At 37.7% G+C, this 19,498-nt stretch overlaps 1 protein-coding gene across 2 annotated transcripts in view; it reads right to left on the bottom strand.

Moving 5' to 3' along the window:
• Positions 1-19,498, bottom strand: part of LOC117325193 (muscle, skeletal receptor tyrosine protein kinase-like) — a 76,344-nt gene that overhangs the window by 1,772 nt on the left and 55,074 nt on the right. For both annotated transcript variants that reach the window (XM_033881217.1, XM_033881218.1), the window contains exons 6-8: positions 18,155-18,415; positions 8,969-9,144; positions 10-252 (exon numbers count right to left, since the gene is read on the bottom strand). In XM_033881217.1, the coding sequence (XP_033737108.1) occupies positions 10-252; positions 8,969-9,144; positions 18,155-18,415 (680 nt within the window). The remainder of the gene's footprint in view (positions 1-9; positions 253-8,968; positions 9,145-18,154; positions 18,416-19,498) is intronic.

Here is a 19,498-nt window from a genome sequence, read left to right as displayed (position 1 = left end):
CACACTTACCACACTTTGGAATATCACACAATTCCCAACGTGAATGTTTCTCCATGGTGTAACACCATGGGGAACTCTCCTCTGCCCCAGGATTCCGACAGTAGTTTTCAGAATTCTGTAGTGTTGGGAAAACAGAGGGTGGTCGACGATGAGTATGAGGGAAGCTGGCTGCCCAAGCCTGACAGGCCTTGCCGGACCTAGTCACATTGAGTGTACCATTGTACCACTGTCCTCGACCTTTGTAGCATGTACCTTTAAAAAAACAGAAGTTTAGAATAAAATAGCTTAGGTATTCGAATGTGTCCTAAACTTTTAGCATGAACCTCTAAAATGACAAACTTAAAATAAAGTATAATAAACTATAATTGTAACAAAATAACTTTCAACAGCCTCAAAATAAATTGATTATTATACAGCCTCAAAAGAAAATGCCTTCTTCAATAGCCTCAAAACAAAATGGCTAATTGTATAGTCTCAAAACAAAATGGCTAATTGTATAGTCTCAAAACAAAATGGCTAATTGTACAGTCTCAAAATAGAATGGCTTACTATCCATTCAATAAGTTAGATTAAGTGTCATGAACATAGGATAAAATCCACCTCTATTAAAATCATATCAGTTTATGGAATGCAATAGACAACTTTGATGATAGATTTATTGTCAGATTTCCTGTCAGATGTAAACATCATGACATAACTAGGGAAGTAATAATTGAAGTCTGTGGCTTCTTTTACCTGTGATTGAGGTACAGAGATGAAATCATTAAGATAATAATACTACCGTACACTCCTGTTTCACCACTCTATATCATCATAAATCACACATCCATTCACAGCTATTTCAAAATGTCAAAAAGCATTATACTTGTAAATGTAGATTTGATTACACCATGTAGGAAGCCTGAAACCTTTGTAGTAATATAAATGTTGATATATGCTGCATATCTCAAGTGAATTTCATATTAGTACAATTTACAACAGGAGAATACCCATCAACACAGTCGGAGCGCCACCCATCCTGACATGCTATGCATAAACCTCTTGCCAGCAAATAATAAGCCCAGACAAGGATCTGATGCGCATCAATAAGAAGTACAAAGACATTCTTTTGGTTGGTGGCTGTGTAATATCTGACCACTTTATGAACTACAAAATACATAAAACAAACAACATAATTCTTACTGACCAAAAACAACTGTTCCTATATAGATATCATTCCCACTGACTCCAAATCTATATTCCTACAATCTATTATTCCCACAGACTCCAAATCTATATTCCTACAATCTATCATTCCCACTGACTCCAAATCTATATTCCTACAATCTATCATTCCCACTGACTCCAAATCTATATTCCTACAATCTATCATTCCCACTGACTCCAAATCTATATTCCTACAATCTATCATTCCCACTGACTCCAAATCTATATTCCTACAATCTATTATTCCCACTGACTCCAAATCTATATTCCTGCAATCTATTATTCCCACTGACTCCAAATCTATATTCCTACAATCTATCATTCCCACTGACTCCAAATCTATATTTCTACAAACTATCGTTCCCACTGACTCCAAATCTATATTCCTACAAACCATCGTTCCCACTGACTCCAAATCTATATTCCTACAAACTATCGTTCCCACTGACTCCAAATCTATATTCCTACAATCTATCATTCCCACTGACTCCAAATCTATATTCTTACAATCTATCATTCCCACTGACTCCAAATCTATATTCCTACAATCTATTATTCCCACTGACTCCAAATCTATATTCCTACAATCTATTATTCCCACTGACTCCAAATCTATATTCCTACAATCTATCATTCCCACTGACTCCAAATCTATATTCCTAAAATCTATCATTCCCACTGACTCCAAATCTATATTCCTACAATCTATTATTCCCACCGACTCCAAATCTATATTCCTACAATCTATCATTCCCACTGACTCCAAATCTATATTCCTACAATCTATTATTCCCACTGACTCCAAATCTATATTCCTACAATCTATTATTCTCACTGACTCCAAATCTATATTCCTGCAATCTATTATTCCCACTGACTCCAAATCTATATTCCTACAAACTATCATTCCCACTGACTCCAAATCTATATTCCTACAATCTATCATTCCCACTGACTCCAAATCTATATTCCTACAATCTATCATTCCCACTGACTCCAAATCTATATTCCTACAATCTATTATTCCCACTGACTCCAAATGATGAAATCTATATTCCTACAATCTATCATTCCCACTGACTCCAAATCTATATTCCTACAATCTATCATTCCCACTGACTCCAAATCTATATTCCTACAATCTATCATTCCCACTGACTCCAAATCTATATTCCTACAATCTATTATTCCCACCGACTCCAAATCTATATTCCTACAAACTATCGTTCCCACTGACTCCAAATCTATATTCCTACAATCTATCATTCCCACTGACTCCAAATCTATATTCCTACAATCTATCATTCCCACTGACTCCAAATCTATATTCCTACAATCTATCATTCCCACTGACTCCAAATCTATATTCCTACAATCTATCATTCCCACTGACTCCAAATCTATATTCCTAAAATCTATCACTATATTCCTACAATCTATTATTCTCACTGACTCCAAATCTATATTCCTACAATCTATTATTCCCACTGACTCCAAATCTATATTCCTACAATCTATTATTCCCACTGACTCCAAATCTATATTCCTACAATCTATTATTCCCACTGACACCAAATCTATATTCCTACAATCTATTATTCCCACTGACTCCAAATCTATATTCCTACAATCTATTATTCCCACTGACTCCAAATCTATATTCCTACAATCTATTATTCCCACTGACTCCAAATGATGAAATCTATATTCCTACAAACCATCGTTCCCACCGACTCAAATTCCCCAAACCTCCCTTGTATAAGGTATAACATGACCTTAAAAGGAATGAATATTTTCCAATCACACTTTGTTGTATGTTTTATTATGTTGTATTGTAATCACACTGATCAATCTATATAATTATCAATATAACAGGGGCATGGCCTAAGTTAGGGACTGCAGGAAATATCACAGGGGCCCAGCCCAAGTAGGGGACTGCAGGAAATATCACAGGGGCCTGGCCCAAGTAGGGGACTGCAGGGAATATCACAAAGGCGCGGCCCAAGTAGGGGACTGCAGGGAATATCACAGGGGCCTGGCCCAAGTAGGGGACTGCAGGGAATATCACAAAGGCGCGGCCCAAGTAGGGGACTGCAGGAAATATCACAGGGGCCTGGCCCAAGTAGGGGACTGCAGGGAATATCACAAAGGCGCGGCCCAAGTAGGGGACTGCAGGGAATATCACAGGGGCCCAGCCCAAGTTAGGGACTGCAGGAAATATCACAGGGGCCCAGCCCAAGTAGGGGACTGCAGGAAATATCACAGGGGCCTGGCCCAAGTAGGGGACTGCAGGGAATATCACAAAGGCGCGGCCCAAGTAGGGGACTGCAGGGAATATCACAGGGGCCTGGCCCAAGTAGGGGACTGCAGGGAATATCACAAAGGCGCGGCCCAAGTTAGGGACTGCAGGAAATATCAAAGGCGCGGCCCAAGTAGGGGACTGCAGGGAATATCACAGGGGCATGGCCCAAGTAAGGGGACTGCAGGAAATATCACAGGGGCATGGCCCAAGTAAGGGGACTGCAGGAAATATCACAGGGGCCTGGCCCAAGTAGGGGACTGCAGGAAATATCACAAGGGCGCGGCCCAAGTAGGGGACTGCAGGAAATATCACAGGGGCGAGGCCCAAGTAGGGTACTGCAGGAAATATCACAGGGCATGGCCCAAGTAGGGGACTGCAGGAAATATCACAGGGGCCTGGCCCAAGTAGGGGACTGCAGGGAATATCACAAAGGCGCGGCCCAAGTTAGGGACTGCAGGAAATAGCAAAGGCGCGGCCCAAGTAGGGGACTGCAGGGAATATCACAGGGGCATGGCCCAAGTAAGGGGACTGCAGGAAATATCACAGGGGCATGGCCCAAGTAAGGGGACTGCAGGAAATATCACAGGGGCCTGGCCCAAGTAGGGGACTGCAGGAAATATCACAAGGGCGCGGCCCAAGTAGGGGACTGCAGGAAATATCACAGGGGCGAGGCCCAAGTAGGGTACTGCAGGAAATATCACAGGGGCATGGCCCAAGTAGGGGACTGCAGGAAATATCACAGGGGCCTGGTCCAAGTAGGGGACTGCAGGAAATATCACAAGGGCGCGGCCCAAGTAAGGGACTGCAGGACATATCACAAGGGTGTGGCCCAAGTAAGGGACTGTAGGGTAGATATCTGTACCACACCCTATTTAAATCAGGATACAGATAGGATGGTAGCAAAAACAAAAATAACATCTTGTGAGATACGACTGAAATCTGATACATTGAAAGATAAGTCATTTGTCTAATTCCTGTAGACATGCAACTGTACCTAATACTTCTGATCTACAGTTACACATTTAAAGCCATCTAAGGACGTCAGTAAAGGGATAGTGTTACATCTGTACAACACTCTCTATCTGTACATCACTATATGTACATTACTATATGTACATCACTCTGTCTGTACATCACTCACTATGTGTACATCACTGTCTGTACATCACTGTCTGTACATCACTCTATGTGTACATCACTCTATATGTACATCACTGTCTGTACATCACTGTCTGTACATCACTGTCTGTACATCACTCTATGTGTACATCACTCTATATGTACATCACTCACTATGTGTACATCACTCTATATGTACATCACTCTATATGTACATCATTATATCTCTACATCACTCTATCTCTACATCACTCTGTATGTACATCACTCTGTATGTACATCATTCTATATGTACATCACTCTATATGTACATCACTCTATATGTACATCACTCACTATATGTACATCACTCTATATGTACATCACTCTATATGTACATCACTCTATATGTACATCACTCTATATGTACATCACTCTATATGTACATCATTATATCTCTACATCACTCTATCTCTACATCACTCTGTATGTACATCACTATGTATGTACATCACTCTGTATGTAAATCATTCTATATGTACATCACTCTCTATGTACACCACTTTATATATACATCACTCTATATGTACACCACTCTATATGTACATCACTCACTATATGTACATCACTTTATATATACATCACTCTATATGTACATCACTCACTATATGTACATAACTCTATATGTACATAACTCTATATGTACATCACTCTATATGTACATCACTCTATATGTACATCATTATATCTCTACATCACTCTATCTCTACATCACTCTGTATGTACATCACTATGTATGTACATCATTCTATATGTACATTACTCACTATATGTACATCACTCTATACGTACATCACTCTATATGTACATCACTCTATATGTACATCACTCTATATGTACATCACTCTATATGTACATCACTCTATATGTGTACATCACTCTGTCTGTACATCACTCTATCTGTACATCACTCTATATGTACATCACTCTGTCCGTACATCACTCTGTCTGTACATCACTCTATATGTACATTACTATATGTACATCACTCTATGTGTACATCACTTTATATGTACACCACTCTATATGTACATCACTCTGTCTGTACATCACTCTGTCTGTACATCACTCTCTATGTACATCACTTTATATGTACACAACTCTATATGTACATCACTCACTATATGTACATCACTCTATATGTACATCACTCTGTCTGTACATCACTATGTGTACATCACTGTCTGTACATCACTGTCTGTACATCACTCTATATGTACATCACTCTATATGTACATCACTCTGTCTGTACATCACTGTCTGTACATCACTGTCTGTACATCACTTTATATGTACATCACTCACTATATGTACATCACTCTATATGTACATCACTCACTATATGTACATCACTCTATATGTACATCACTTTATACGTACATCACTTTATATGTACATCACTCTATATGTACATCACTCTATATGTACATCACTCACTATATGTACATCACTCTATATGTACATCAATCTATATGTACATCACTGTCTGTACATCACTGTCTGTACATCACTCTATGTGTACATCACTCTATATGTACATCACTGTCTGTACATCACTGTCTGTACATCACTCTATGTGTACATCACTCTATATGTACATCACTCTATGTGTACATCACTCTATATGTACATCACTCTATATGTACATCATTATATCTCTACATCACTCTATCTCTACATCACTCTGTATGTACGTCACTCTGTATGTACATCATTCTATATGTACATCATTATATCTCTACATCACTCTATCTCTACATCACTCTGTATGTACATCACTATGCATGTACATCACTCTGTATGTACATCACTCTTTATGTACATAACTCACTATATGTACATCACTCTATATGTACATCACTCTATATGTACATCACTTTGTCTGTACATCACTCTGTCCGTACATCACTCTGTCTGTACATCACTCTATATGTACATTACTATATGTACATCACTCTATGTGTACATCACTCTATGTGTACATCACTTTATATGTACACCACTCTATATGTACATCACTCTGTCTGTACATCACTCTGTCTGTACATCACTCTCTATGTACACCACTCTATATGTACATCACTCACTATGTGTACATCACTATGTGTACATCACTATATGTACATCACTCTGTCTGTACACCACTCTCTATGTACACCACTCTGTCTGTACATCACTATATGTACATCACTCTGTCTGTACATCACTATGTGTACATCACTATGTGTACATCACTATGTGTACATCACTCTATGTGTACATCACTCTGTCTGTACAACACTCTATATGTACATCACTCTGTCTGTACACAACTATATGTACATCACTATATGTACATCACTCTATGTGTACATCACTCTATATGTATATCACTCTATATGTACATCACTCTGTCTGTACATCACTCTATATGTACATCACTCTGTCTGTACACCACTCTGTCTGTACATCACTATGTGTACAACACTCTATATGTACAACACTCTATGTACATCACTATGTGTACATCACTATGTGTACAACACTATATGTACAACACTCTATGTACATCACTCTATATGTACATCACTATATGTGTACATCACTATGTGTACATCACTATGTGTACAACACTCTATATGTACAACACTCTATATGTACATCACTATGTGTACAACACTCTATGTACATCACTCTAGATGTACATCACTATGTGTAAATCACTATATGTACATCACTTTATATGTACATCACTCTGTGTACATCACTCTATATGTACATCACTCTATATGTACATCACTCAATATGTACATCACTATGTGTACATCACTATGTGTACATCACTCTATATGTACATCACTCTATATGTACATCACTATGTGTACATCACTATGTGTACATCACTATGTATACATCACTCTATATGTACATCACTATATGTACATCACTCTAGATGTACATCACTGTCTGTACATCACTGTCTGTACATCACTATGTGTACATCACTCTATGTGTACATCACTATGTGTACATCACTCTGTCCGTACATCACACTGTGTACATCACTATATGTACATCACTCTATCTGTACATCACTCTGTCTGTACATCACTGTCTGTACATCACTGTCTGTACATCACTCTGTCCGTACATCACACTGTGTACAACACTCTATATGTACATCACTCTCTATGTACATCACTCTATATGTACATCGCTCTGTGTACATCACTCTATGTGTACATCACTCTATGTGTACATCACTATGTGTACATCACTCTATGTGTACATCTCTATGTGTACATCACTATGTGTACATCACTCTATGTGTACATCACTCTATGTGTACATCACTCTATGTGTACATCACTATATATTTACCATTGTATGGCACTGCCACTATATAACCCTACCAATTCAGTTGCGAGTTCACCAGCCTATGAACTGCCAACAGGAAGTGATCTCTGCTACTGGTAAGCGCGGGAAATTTGAATTTGAAAATTTCAAAACAAAAATCGCATGACAAATAAAAAAAATCGCAGATGGTAAATATAAGAATTGAACGGCTTTCAGTTGGAATTCATAGTCAATATGAATTCCAACTGGACAGAGGCAAATTCAACATGAAGCGCTAGCGCGCTTCATGGAATTTGCCTCTGTCCAGTTGGCATTCATATTGACTATGAATGCCAACTGAAAGCCGTTCAATGCTTAAATGTACATCACTCTCTATGTACATCACTCTATATGTACATCACTCTATATGTACATAACTCTATATGTACATCACTCTATATGTACATCACTCTATATGTACATCACTCTCTATGTACATCACTCTATATGTACATCACTCTATATGTACATCACTCTATATGTACATCACTATGTGTACATCACTCTGTCTCTACATCACTATGTGTACATCACTCTGTCTCTACATCACTATGTGTACATCACTCTGTCTCTACATCACTATGTGTACATCACTCTGTCTCTACATCACTATGTGTACATCACTCTGTCTCTACATCACTATGTGTACATCACTCTGTCTCTACATCACTATGTGTACATCACTCTGTCTCTACATCACTATGTGTACATCACTATGTGTACATCACTCTGTCTCTACATCACTATGTGTACATCACTCTATATGTACATCATTATGTGTACATCACTCTGTCTCTACATCACTATGTGTACATCACTATGTGTACATCACTCTGTCTCTACATCACTATGTGTACATCACTCAATATGTACATCACTCTGTCTCTATCTGTATAAAACTTTATCTAAAGGAAAGAAATTACTTACTTGTCACCTCTTCATCTTTCCTCATAAAAAGCTGAGAATCTACACAGGAAGCGTTGACTCCGACTTTGCTAGGTAGTTCCTCACACTCGGGAAGAGAGTACTGGAGATTTTCTTTGTTCATGACCAGTAACCATTGGTCAAAACATAACAGCTCCTTTACACCCAAACAGCTCTCCCTGTAAATCAAAATACAATCAAATTTAGGTTTACAAAGGGGTCTTTATTTTTATCATTAGACAATGGAAAATGCTGTTGTGTTTATTTTACTTATTTTGTATATAATTCTATCATAATTGATTAACAAATAAATTCATACTAACTAATAACCCATTAAATTCTTTATAACATTATAGCTTTGTTCATTGTCATGGTAAACACCTGACGGAGTAGTTTCCCTTTGCCCAACAGGTAAAATTTCTTTGTGTGGTCTGGTATATCGGGTTTGATGAAGGCTATATAGGTCTAGGCATGTTTACTAACAACACTTATGTCATCCAATACCTTAACTACTTAAAAGAAAAATACATTTTCAGTACAACATAAAATGTAATTGTGTTATTTATAGCCACAATGAGAAATAATTCAGGATCTATGACATCACAGGTCATCTAGGTATATTTCAGCTAATATTTGTCATCAGTGACATTGTCCCCACATCAAACTTAATCTGCCTGACCAAGTGGAAACGACAGGTAATCACACATACACGCACATCAACTATAGGTGTAAACTTTCAAAACAAAACCGTGATGGATGTGTATGTGGTGTTGATAAAGGGCTGTACTGTCTGTTCTGTAGGCATGTCACCCTATCCTTCAATCATAATACTGTACCTATAAAATGTCCTTCAACTTAAAAACTCAGATCAATAAACAACCATAATACAGACTTTACCCATTCACTTTAATAAACCATGTTTTTATTATTCAATCAAGAAAGTTCAGTGTTTTATCAAAATATCAAGTAACAGCAAGGTCAGACAAGTTCACAGTGTCAACTTTTTTAAAGCAAGCTAGGTCATCATAGAGTTTGAGACATTTATACAACAACAACTTTTATACCGCAATGTCAGCCTAGGTCTGAGTATCCGACTTTTACAAGGTAATGTCAGCATTGGTCTGAGTGTCAGACATTTATACAGCAATGTCAGCATTGGTCCGAGTGTCAGACTTTTATACAGCAATGTCAGCCTAGGTCTGAGTGTCAGACTTTTATATGGCAATGTCAGGCTAGGTCTGAGTGTCAGACTTTTATACAGCGATGTCAGCATTGGTCCGAGTGTCAGACTTTTATACAGCAATGTCAGCGTTGGTCTGAGTGTCAGACTTTTATACAGCAATGTCAGCCTAGGTCCGAGTGTCAGACTTTTATATGGCGATGTCAGCCTAGGTCGGAGTGTCAGACCATTTTAAGGTCGTCCTAGGTCAGAATATCACTTATACAGCAAGGTCGTCCTAGGTCAGAGTGTCAGACCATTTTTAGGTCGTCCTAGGTCAGAATATCACTTATACAGCAAAGTCATCCTAGGTCAGAGTGTCAGACCATTTTAAGGTCGTCCTGGGTCAGAATATCAGACTTATACAGCAAGGTCACCCTAGGTCTGGATGTCAGACTGGCTGCCTGGTTTTTCAGTGATTTATGATGGTAGAGATAACATAGGGATTAGGCAAACATGGGGTAACACCAGCACCTGTATGTCAGGGACCTATAAAACATGTTACCCTTATCTGTAAACCAGTGTTCATAATTACATCTGTCAGTCCATTCAAAGTCTCTATCAAATAACGACCCCCACTTTAACCATATTTAAACAGCTTTAAAGGAATTATGATCTTTTTTAATGCAACTCATTCAGAAATATCATCTCTTTAACAATCTATAATATCCTTCACTAGAGAAAATGGTATTATTATGTAATTAATATCCATGATTTAGAGAGAGATCTGAGCTCTTACCTAGGTTACCATCTCACAAATCAGAGACCTGTCAAAAACAGTCTGGCTTCTATAGCACTTGTCTGGTGTGCTTGATTTAATCTTTAACCATTTTAAAATAATTAATAAAAAAAAAAGGTGCCCAATCTTCTGAGGAACAAAAATGGTTATCAAACTTCAACCCTTTTATTTGGAATATAGATTTAATTTCCAGAAAAAAAGTTTCATGTATGAGAAAAGGAAGTAGAAACTTAAGATAATGATAATTATGTAATGTACAAGTATAGAGGTGAGACAGTACACCACACACCCAGTCACCACCTTGGAGCATTAAAAACTTACACAACATATACTACAATTCTAACACAGACTACATGATTCATACTCCAATCTAACATCTATGTGACAGAATGTTGATGATAATTGGCTTCCATCCTTACACCCCTAAATCTAAATAGTTCTAGCACAGGTTTAAATTGTTTTGAGAATCCTAAGGGACCTCTGACTGTGAATGAACACAAACCAGTCTTAGCTAAAATCAACATCTGCAATGAAAACCAAAATAATTTTGACATCTTCTAAACAAATATCTGAAACAAGTTTGGCCCTCTATCAGATAACAGTCCGATTAGGGTAACTTAACCGTCAAGTCCAGATGTGTGAAACAAACTCCTGCTACTTTACGGACTATACAGTTTTTGCTATCCTACATGAGATATTATGGTAGACTATCACCAGTACCTGATGTTAATCTCCCGACTATCATCACACAAACCCGATCCAGAATCTAGGAGGTTGGTCATCCCCTTCACTGAAGGGGCGGAGCCTCCTTCCCTATCAGACCCTCACACCTCCCTGTACTATCTTATTCCCCACACATGGCTGGCCTGGTGCCGGCCTGATTCCTCCACATATCATTTTTTGTACCAAAATGTGTTTTACAGGTCGAAGTGGGGGTGGGGGTTCGGGGAGTAGTTATTTTCAGAGCTTACAAGTCAAGTGAAATGGAACATTCCCAAATCTTTTTGAATATGAATTCAGATGAATACTAAGTTCTTGAACTCAAAAGCCATAACAATTAAATCTAAAGAAAGACTCATGCTACTAACACCAATAGAAAACCAGTAAATGAATGGCCATTACTGGTACTTAGAATAAGTGCCAAAAGTTTTCAAAATAACACAAAGAAAACCTTTGACTTAGATTTCTCGGTTGTTTAACTTAAAACTATTTGTTTCAAATACAGCATTGTAAGATGCAGCTACCTGTGAAGTAACGGGCCACCATCATCAATCTTTACTGGGTACCTACAAGCTAACTGTATGACTGACAAGTGAGAGACGTTTAAGTGTACTGACGATCGATTCCAACATGCACCTGTACAGGTGTGTATCGATGTAAGACACCTGGATTGTTGAAAAACTTAACAGGTCAATCATTTTGAAGTCAATGTAATATATGGAGTTAAACATGCACACACTTTTGGCCAAACATCTAAGGTCCTTATCAGAACAAACAAAGACGGATTGGTCAAGTGTTTGCCCGGCACACCTCCTTGGGTCAGAGTTTTCAGAATCAACCTCTCACTAAAAGTCAATATTTTGCACCCGATAAGGATTACCTGAACTGGCATGTCCCTTGTACTCTTATAAAATACTCTTAAGAAGTTGCCCCTTGTGTTCTTATAAATACAAATGTAGTCTAAATGGGTCTATTCTTGTCTTAAACAAATAGGTATACTTGTGGTTATAAATTGGTATTTGACATTTTTTTGATAAGGAAATGACAAAATTTGTCAGGAAATGGGATATTTATTTCAGGTTTTACGACTGCACCTTTAGTCTTTAATCTGATATGATTTCAAACTTGCATAAATAGTGATCTCATTGTTGTATAATTGACAAGCATATCAATATGATTTATAATCTTGTGAATTATCTGAATATATTAAGATTGCAGTATATATCAATGACTGTCTCACAAAGGGATAGAATTAAAACAGTTTTAATTTCATACCAATAATTTTTTGGACATGTTTACTGGGAAATCTTGACCTTGAAGTGGGCAGCATTAAGGAAAATTTTTGGAAGTAAATTTAATTTTTTTCACACATCAGAAAAGAAAAATACTGTAAAAAGTTAATAACATGACCACCAATGCCTTAGTAAAATTACCCAAGTACACCCGTCTAGAATCTTCAAAGGGATAGGAAACACTTGGGACTGTGGAATCACGCTTCAAATCAAGGGAGTAACTGTTTTGACACATTAACACTCATCAACCACATATTTTACTTAAGACATTATTTCAAGAGAAAATCACACTCTTTTCCTTAATTGTTAACAGAAACATAATTTCATTTGCAAGCTGTCTGTCTCGACTCCAATGTCAACAGGAGCCAATTTCCCGCCATTTCTGTCAACACTGACAGAGAGGGAACATCTATTTACCAGTGTCAAGGTCTGGATAAACGAAGTATTGTGTTGTTTTTTAATTAACCGAGGTTTCAACAGGAACAAATATTTCTTCGCATGTGTGTCCTTCTTCTTTGGTTATATTCCTACTTTGAAGTTATCTTTCTAAATATTATGTGTCAGCCATCACTAGATAAAGCATATTGTATCAGCTCCCTCCCCCAAATCTTCTCACTGCCCCCCCCCCCCCCCCCCCCCCCCCCAAACTTTTCATTGCTATCAAGGTTGCTTGAATACAGTTAACAGAATGAGATCATCCAATTCAGATTCTGAATTTAACTTGGATCAAAACATTTTCAATAACATCATTAACTACATGTGCCTGAATGTGTGTAGACATTTCACCCCAGCCCCCACAATGGAATGGCCTACAATAGGATTTACACCAGATACAGGTGGTCTTCCTGCCAGACAAGGTGAGATCAGGCTCTATGAACTTCCCCTTTTCAGAGCTTTTCCTCGTTAGTCTGGAGATCTGTATCTGGTCATATCTACACTTTCATCAATACTAACTTTAAATCACAACACAGAGCTTCTCAAAATTTCACAAAAATAATGTAATTTTGCGTAGTTTGAGAACTTATCAAATTTCAAATTCCTTCCCTTAATGTGTTTGAAACTGTAAGAGCCAATGCTCCAATAAAAATACATTTATTGAGAATCTCATGTCATCAAATTCCATGGCAACACATTTTAAAATTCATGGTTGCTTTTAAGTTTCATTTTCATTGATTCTTTGTCAAAGAGATGCTTTGCAGATAAAACAGCTATCTGATAGAGACTGTCTAAAAACAGCTTGATCACCAGGACTTCTTTTCTCCTTTATGTTTACCATAAATCACAGCACAATTCACAGTGAGGCTATCAAACTGATCTGTGTAGTGTGAAGGTCACAATGACCTAATGTATTCTACTCTATACCCTAATGTCAAACCATACCATACAAATTCTAACAAAAAAACTACATAAAACGGTGACAATTACACCAGATAAAATGCAACATCACAAAATGGTCGCATTACAATATTCCACTTTTACTCTACAACACGGATAATGATTACACAATGATGCTATTGTACAAGAAAAACATCACATGTTTTCAGATTTAACATTTTCTAAACAGGACATAAAAACTCGCCCCTCGTCCACAGTCAGTAGGATCAACATAAAACATGAGAAATGAATAGGTTTCTCATCCTGTTACAGATGTATGTATAACACAGGAGATGTTTTTATGACCTGGTTCAAGAAATAAAAGAATTGTATGAATAATTCCACTAGTGGAAACACACACAAAATAGCATTACTATCCTTTGTGTGGACGTGCAAGTTCAAGGATTAAAGACAGGTTCAACAGAAATGATAAGTTTTCATGTCTAATGTCACAGAACAGTAAAATGTCTGAAGCTGTCAACATGTACAAAATTGAAGTGTATTGGTGTTTCTTTTGAAATCTTAGCCCCACATCATTGACAGACAAGCTGTTGAACACAAAACTACAATATTTGATCTGTAAGAGAGTTCAGATTACATCTATGGCCTTCCAAATCAAGGGTAATGTTTATGAGAATGTCAAACTACTTTGGGAAAGTTTTAATTCTTGAGAACCTTGCTGTAATTTAGATCTATAGCCTTGAAAGATAAACTTGTGAGAAATTCACAGGAAACGCCCATTTTTTCTTAATGCCCTATCTTCTAAAGCAATTAAACTGTATATCATATTGCATAATACTTGTTGTGTTATCATGCTTGTTCTGTGTTGTAACCACAATTACATGTGTAATAGAAACCAGGGAGATTTACAGAAAGGATTCCTTAAGTAACAAATTTTGTTTTCCTGAAAAGCAATACTGCAATAAATAAGTAATACAGATATTAATGTAAGAGAAAACATTCCAACTCTGATTGGAAACTTTGTAGTAACATCTGTTCATTAGCCCTTCAAAATCAAAGGTAGAAATGTGTTATAACATGAGATGTTGACACAGTCCACTGGTCCAGTCCAACATCTGGGAGGACGAGTAAGACCACACGAGATGTTGACACAGTCCACTGATCCAGTCCAACATCTGGGAGGACGAGTAAGACCACACGAGATGTTGACACAGTCCACTGGTCCAGTCCAACATCTGGGAGGACGAGTAAGACCACATGAGATGTTGACACAGTCCAATGGTCCAGTCCAACATCTGGGAGGACGAGTAAGACCACATGAGATGTTGACACAGTCCACTGGTCCAGTCCAACATCTGGGAGGACGAGTAAGACCACATGAGATGTTGACACAGTCCACTGGTCCAGTCCAACATCTGGGAGGACGAGTAAGACCACATGAGATGTTGACACAGTCCACTGGTCCAGTCCAACATCTGGGAGGACGAGTAAGCCCCAATAACAAGGAAGTACTTTTCATATTGATACCAGTGTCCCAGGAGAAGACAGCTATGTAACTGATGTCTACTGGTAGAGTAACATGTCATCCCTCATCCCAGCTCTGACATTTATTGTTGTTTAGTTGTAAACGGTTATACATCTCGGTGCATGCCGAAAATGACAAGTTTTGACATCTGACCAATCACAATGTTTCTTTAACTGTAATCACTTGTTATTCATGCGGTATTGTGTCACCAAACCTATTCCTATCAATCTTCATCATGCTATCATAAAATTCCTCACATGTTTGAAAGTATGAGTAAATCATAGGCTAGTGATAGTTCTAGTTCCTCTCAACTATATACCTAACTCATAATGGCAAGGGCAACTCATATATACCTAACTCACAATGGCCAGGGCAACTCATATATACCTAACTCACAATGGCCAGGGCAACTCATATTTACCTCACTCACAATGGCCAGGGCAACTCATATATACCTAACTCACAATGGCCAGGGCAACTCATATATACCTAACTCACAATGGCCAGGGCAACTCATATTTACCTCACTCACAATGGCCAGGGCAACTCATATATACCTAACTCACAATGGCCAGGGCAACTCATATATACCTAACTCACAATGGCCAGGGCAACTCATATTTACCTCACTCACAATGGCCAGGGCAACTCATATATACCTAACTCACAATGGCCAGGGCAACTCATATATACCTAACTCACAATGGCCAGGGCAACTCATATTTACCTCACTCACAATGGCCAGGGCAACTCATATATACCTAACTCACAATGGCCAGGGCAACTCATATATACCTAACTCACAATGGCCAGGGCAACTCATATATACCTAACTCACAATGGCCAGGGCAACTCATATTTACCTCACTCACAATGGCCAGGGCAACTCATATTTACCTCACTCACAATGGCCAGGGCAACTCATATATACCTAACTCACAATGGCCAGGGCAACTCATATTTACCTCACTCACAATGGCCAGGGCAACTCATATATACCTAACTCACAATGGCCAGGGCAACTCATATTTACCTCACTCACAATGGCCAGGGCAACTCATATATACCTAACTCACAATGGCCAGGGCAACTCATATATACCTAACTCACAATGGCCAGGGCAACTCATATATACCTAACTCACAATGGCCAGGGCAACTCAATAATCATATATACCCAACTCACAATGGCCAGGACAACTCAATAATCATATATACCTAACTCACAATGGCCAGGGCAACTCAATAATCATATATACCTAACTCACAATGGCCAGGGCAACTCATATATATCTAACTCACAATGACCAGGGCATCTCAATAATCACACATACTTAACTCACAATGGCCAAGGAAACTCATATATACCTAACTCACAATGACCAGGGTAACTCATATATACCCAACTCACAATGGCCAGGGCAACTCAATAATCACATATATCTAACTCAAAATGGCCAAGGGAACTCAATATAATCACATATGCCTAACTCACAATGGCCAGGGCAACTCAGTACCCATATATACCAAACTTACAATGGTCAGGGCAGCAGTAGTGCACCTAATTACTCCTACTTCCGACTAACCAATCACAGCATACATTACGGTATGCAGTACCATAAAACAGCTGACCAATCACAGTTTACCGTCCAATAAAACTACCTGATCACAGCATACCTTGCATATCATAAAAGCATAAAACTGACCAGTTACAGCATACCTTGTTTACCATACATGACCCAGAAAAATGACCTATCACAATACACACAGAATATAGCAGGACTCACAAAAATGACCATTTACAACATACAATGCTTATGCCATATCACAGAGACAAACCAGAGGATAGGCCATTACTTATTACATATACCTGAGACACTGAGTGAAAAACTAGTAATAGTTGCTCAAACTCAACTAATAGAATGATACGGTAGAACAACGGTCAAACACAAACCTGTAAAACTGTCCAATTTCTTGAAACATAATGCTAAAAACCAAACTATATATGGCTGAATGCCAAAGAGACATGAACATTTATTTGTATCAAAATAATTATAAAAGAAACATCTAACAGAAAATATAATAATCAGCCTATTATGTCTCAAAGGAAATCAGCCAAAAACAGAGAGAGGACATCTGTGGACAAGGACAAAATGCTAAAAAACAAATTCCTAATGTAATTTTTCAGAATTTGTCAAATTCATTGTCACTTGATCAAGCACATTTACTTGTCACAATAATGAACTCTACGAAGTTTCCAAGATTCTGGTACAAAAGAGGAGATTTCCACACATATAGAATTATACAATACCAATATGGGTCCCATATCAAGACGAATATAAAACATGTGACCAGCTTACCTGCAGAGATGTTTGGGTGTTGGCTTCTTTTCTGGTTCTTCTGCTTCAATACACTCTGGGAAGTGGAACTGACATAGGATTTTCTGTGCTGCCTCATGACAACGATTCTCTGTAGATGGGGCATGTGATGTTGTCAAATCATGGATAAGTGCATGGACACGATCCTCAAGTTCATGGATGGACCGCTGGATATACACCTGGCGTGACCCAAGGACTGAGGCACACACACTGCCGTTATAGGGTAGACATTGGGGGGCTTGTCTGTAATATAGAAAAAAGATTTTTTGTTATTGATACAATAAATCTTTGATTGTCATATGTGACATTCAGTTCAAATTTTCTCCTGGCTTGAAGTGATGTTTTTGTAGCTACATGTAGCATATCAGTGCATCACAGGTCTGAGAACAATGATATAGAGACAACATTACAAAGAGACTGGTAATATGTGTTAATACAGACAAATCTTCTGTAATATAGTACAAGTCACAACAACTTGGGCCACCATCTTAACATAAAGACATAAGTGTGTGAATGTCAGTGATGATGTCAGACTCATTCATATCAAACTTAATTAACCTATATCTATACATTAGATAAACTTATATCTATACATTAGAAAAACTTATATCTATACATTAGATAAACTTATATCTATACATTAGATAAACTTATATCTATACATTAGAAAAACTTATATCTATACATTAGAAAAACTTATATCTATACATTAGATAAACTTATATCTATACATTAGATAAACTTATATCTATACATTAGAAAAACTTATATCTATACATTAGATAAACTTATATCTATACATTAGAAAAACTTATATCTATACATTAGATAAACTTATATCTATACATTAGAAAAACTTATATCTATACATTAGATAAACTTATATCTATACATTAGAAAAACTTATATCTATACATTAGAAAAACTTATATCTATACATTAGAAAAACTTATATCTATACATTAGAAAAACATATTTACATGAGTTGTTACAGTCATACATTTCACTCTTTGTGATAAAAACATTGATCCTTACAGATAACCTTTGACCTCTGAGCGGTAAAACAGACCTCCTAATGTTTTACATCTGTTTTACCACACGTTTCCAGTTACCACAGTGATGAAGACAAATGGTCTGTATTTCCATTGGAGGATTAAATTTTGACAAAGTTTCATATCTACTATGATAAAGCTGAATCTGTGTGATATGTTATTACAGTCTGGGATTTCGTCTGGAGACATGTCGGGGAACACATGTTCGGGATTTCGTCTGGAGACATGTCGGGGAACACATGTTCGGGATTTCGTCTGGAGACATGTCGGGGAA

The sequence above is a fragment of the Pecten maximus genome, chromosome 4, assembly GCF_902652985.1.
Source record: "Pecten maximus chromosome 4, xPecMax1.1, whole genome shotgun sequence".
In the NCBI taxonomy this organism is placed as follows: domain Eukaryota; kingdom Metazoa; phylum Mollusca; class Bivalvia; order Pectinida; family Pectinidae; genus Pecten; species Pecten maximus.
The sequence above is the reverse complement of the archived record's forward strand: the minus strand, read 5'-3'. Positions and strand labels throughout refer to the sequence as shown.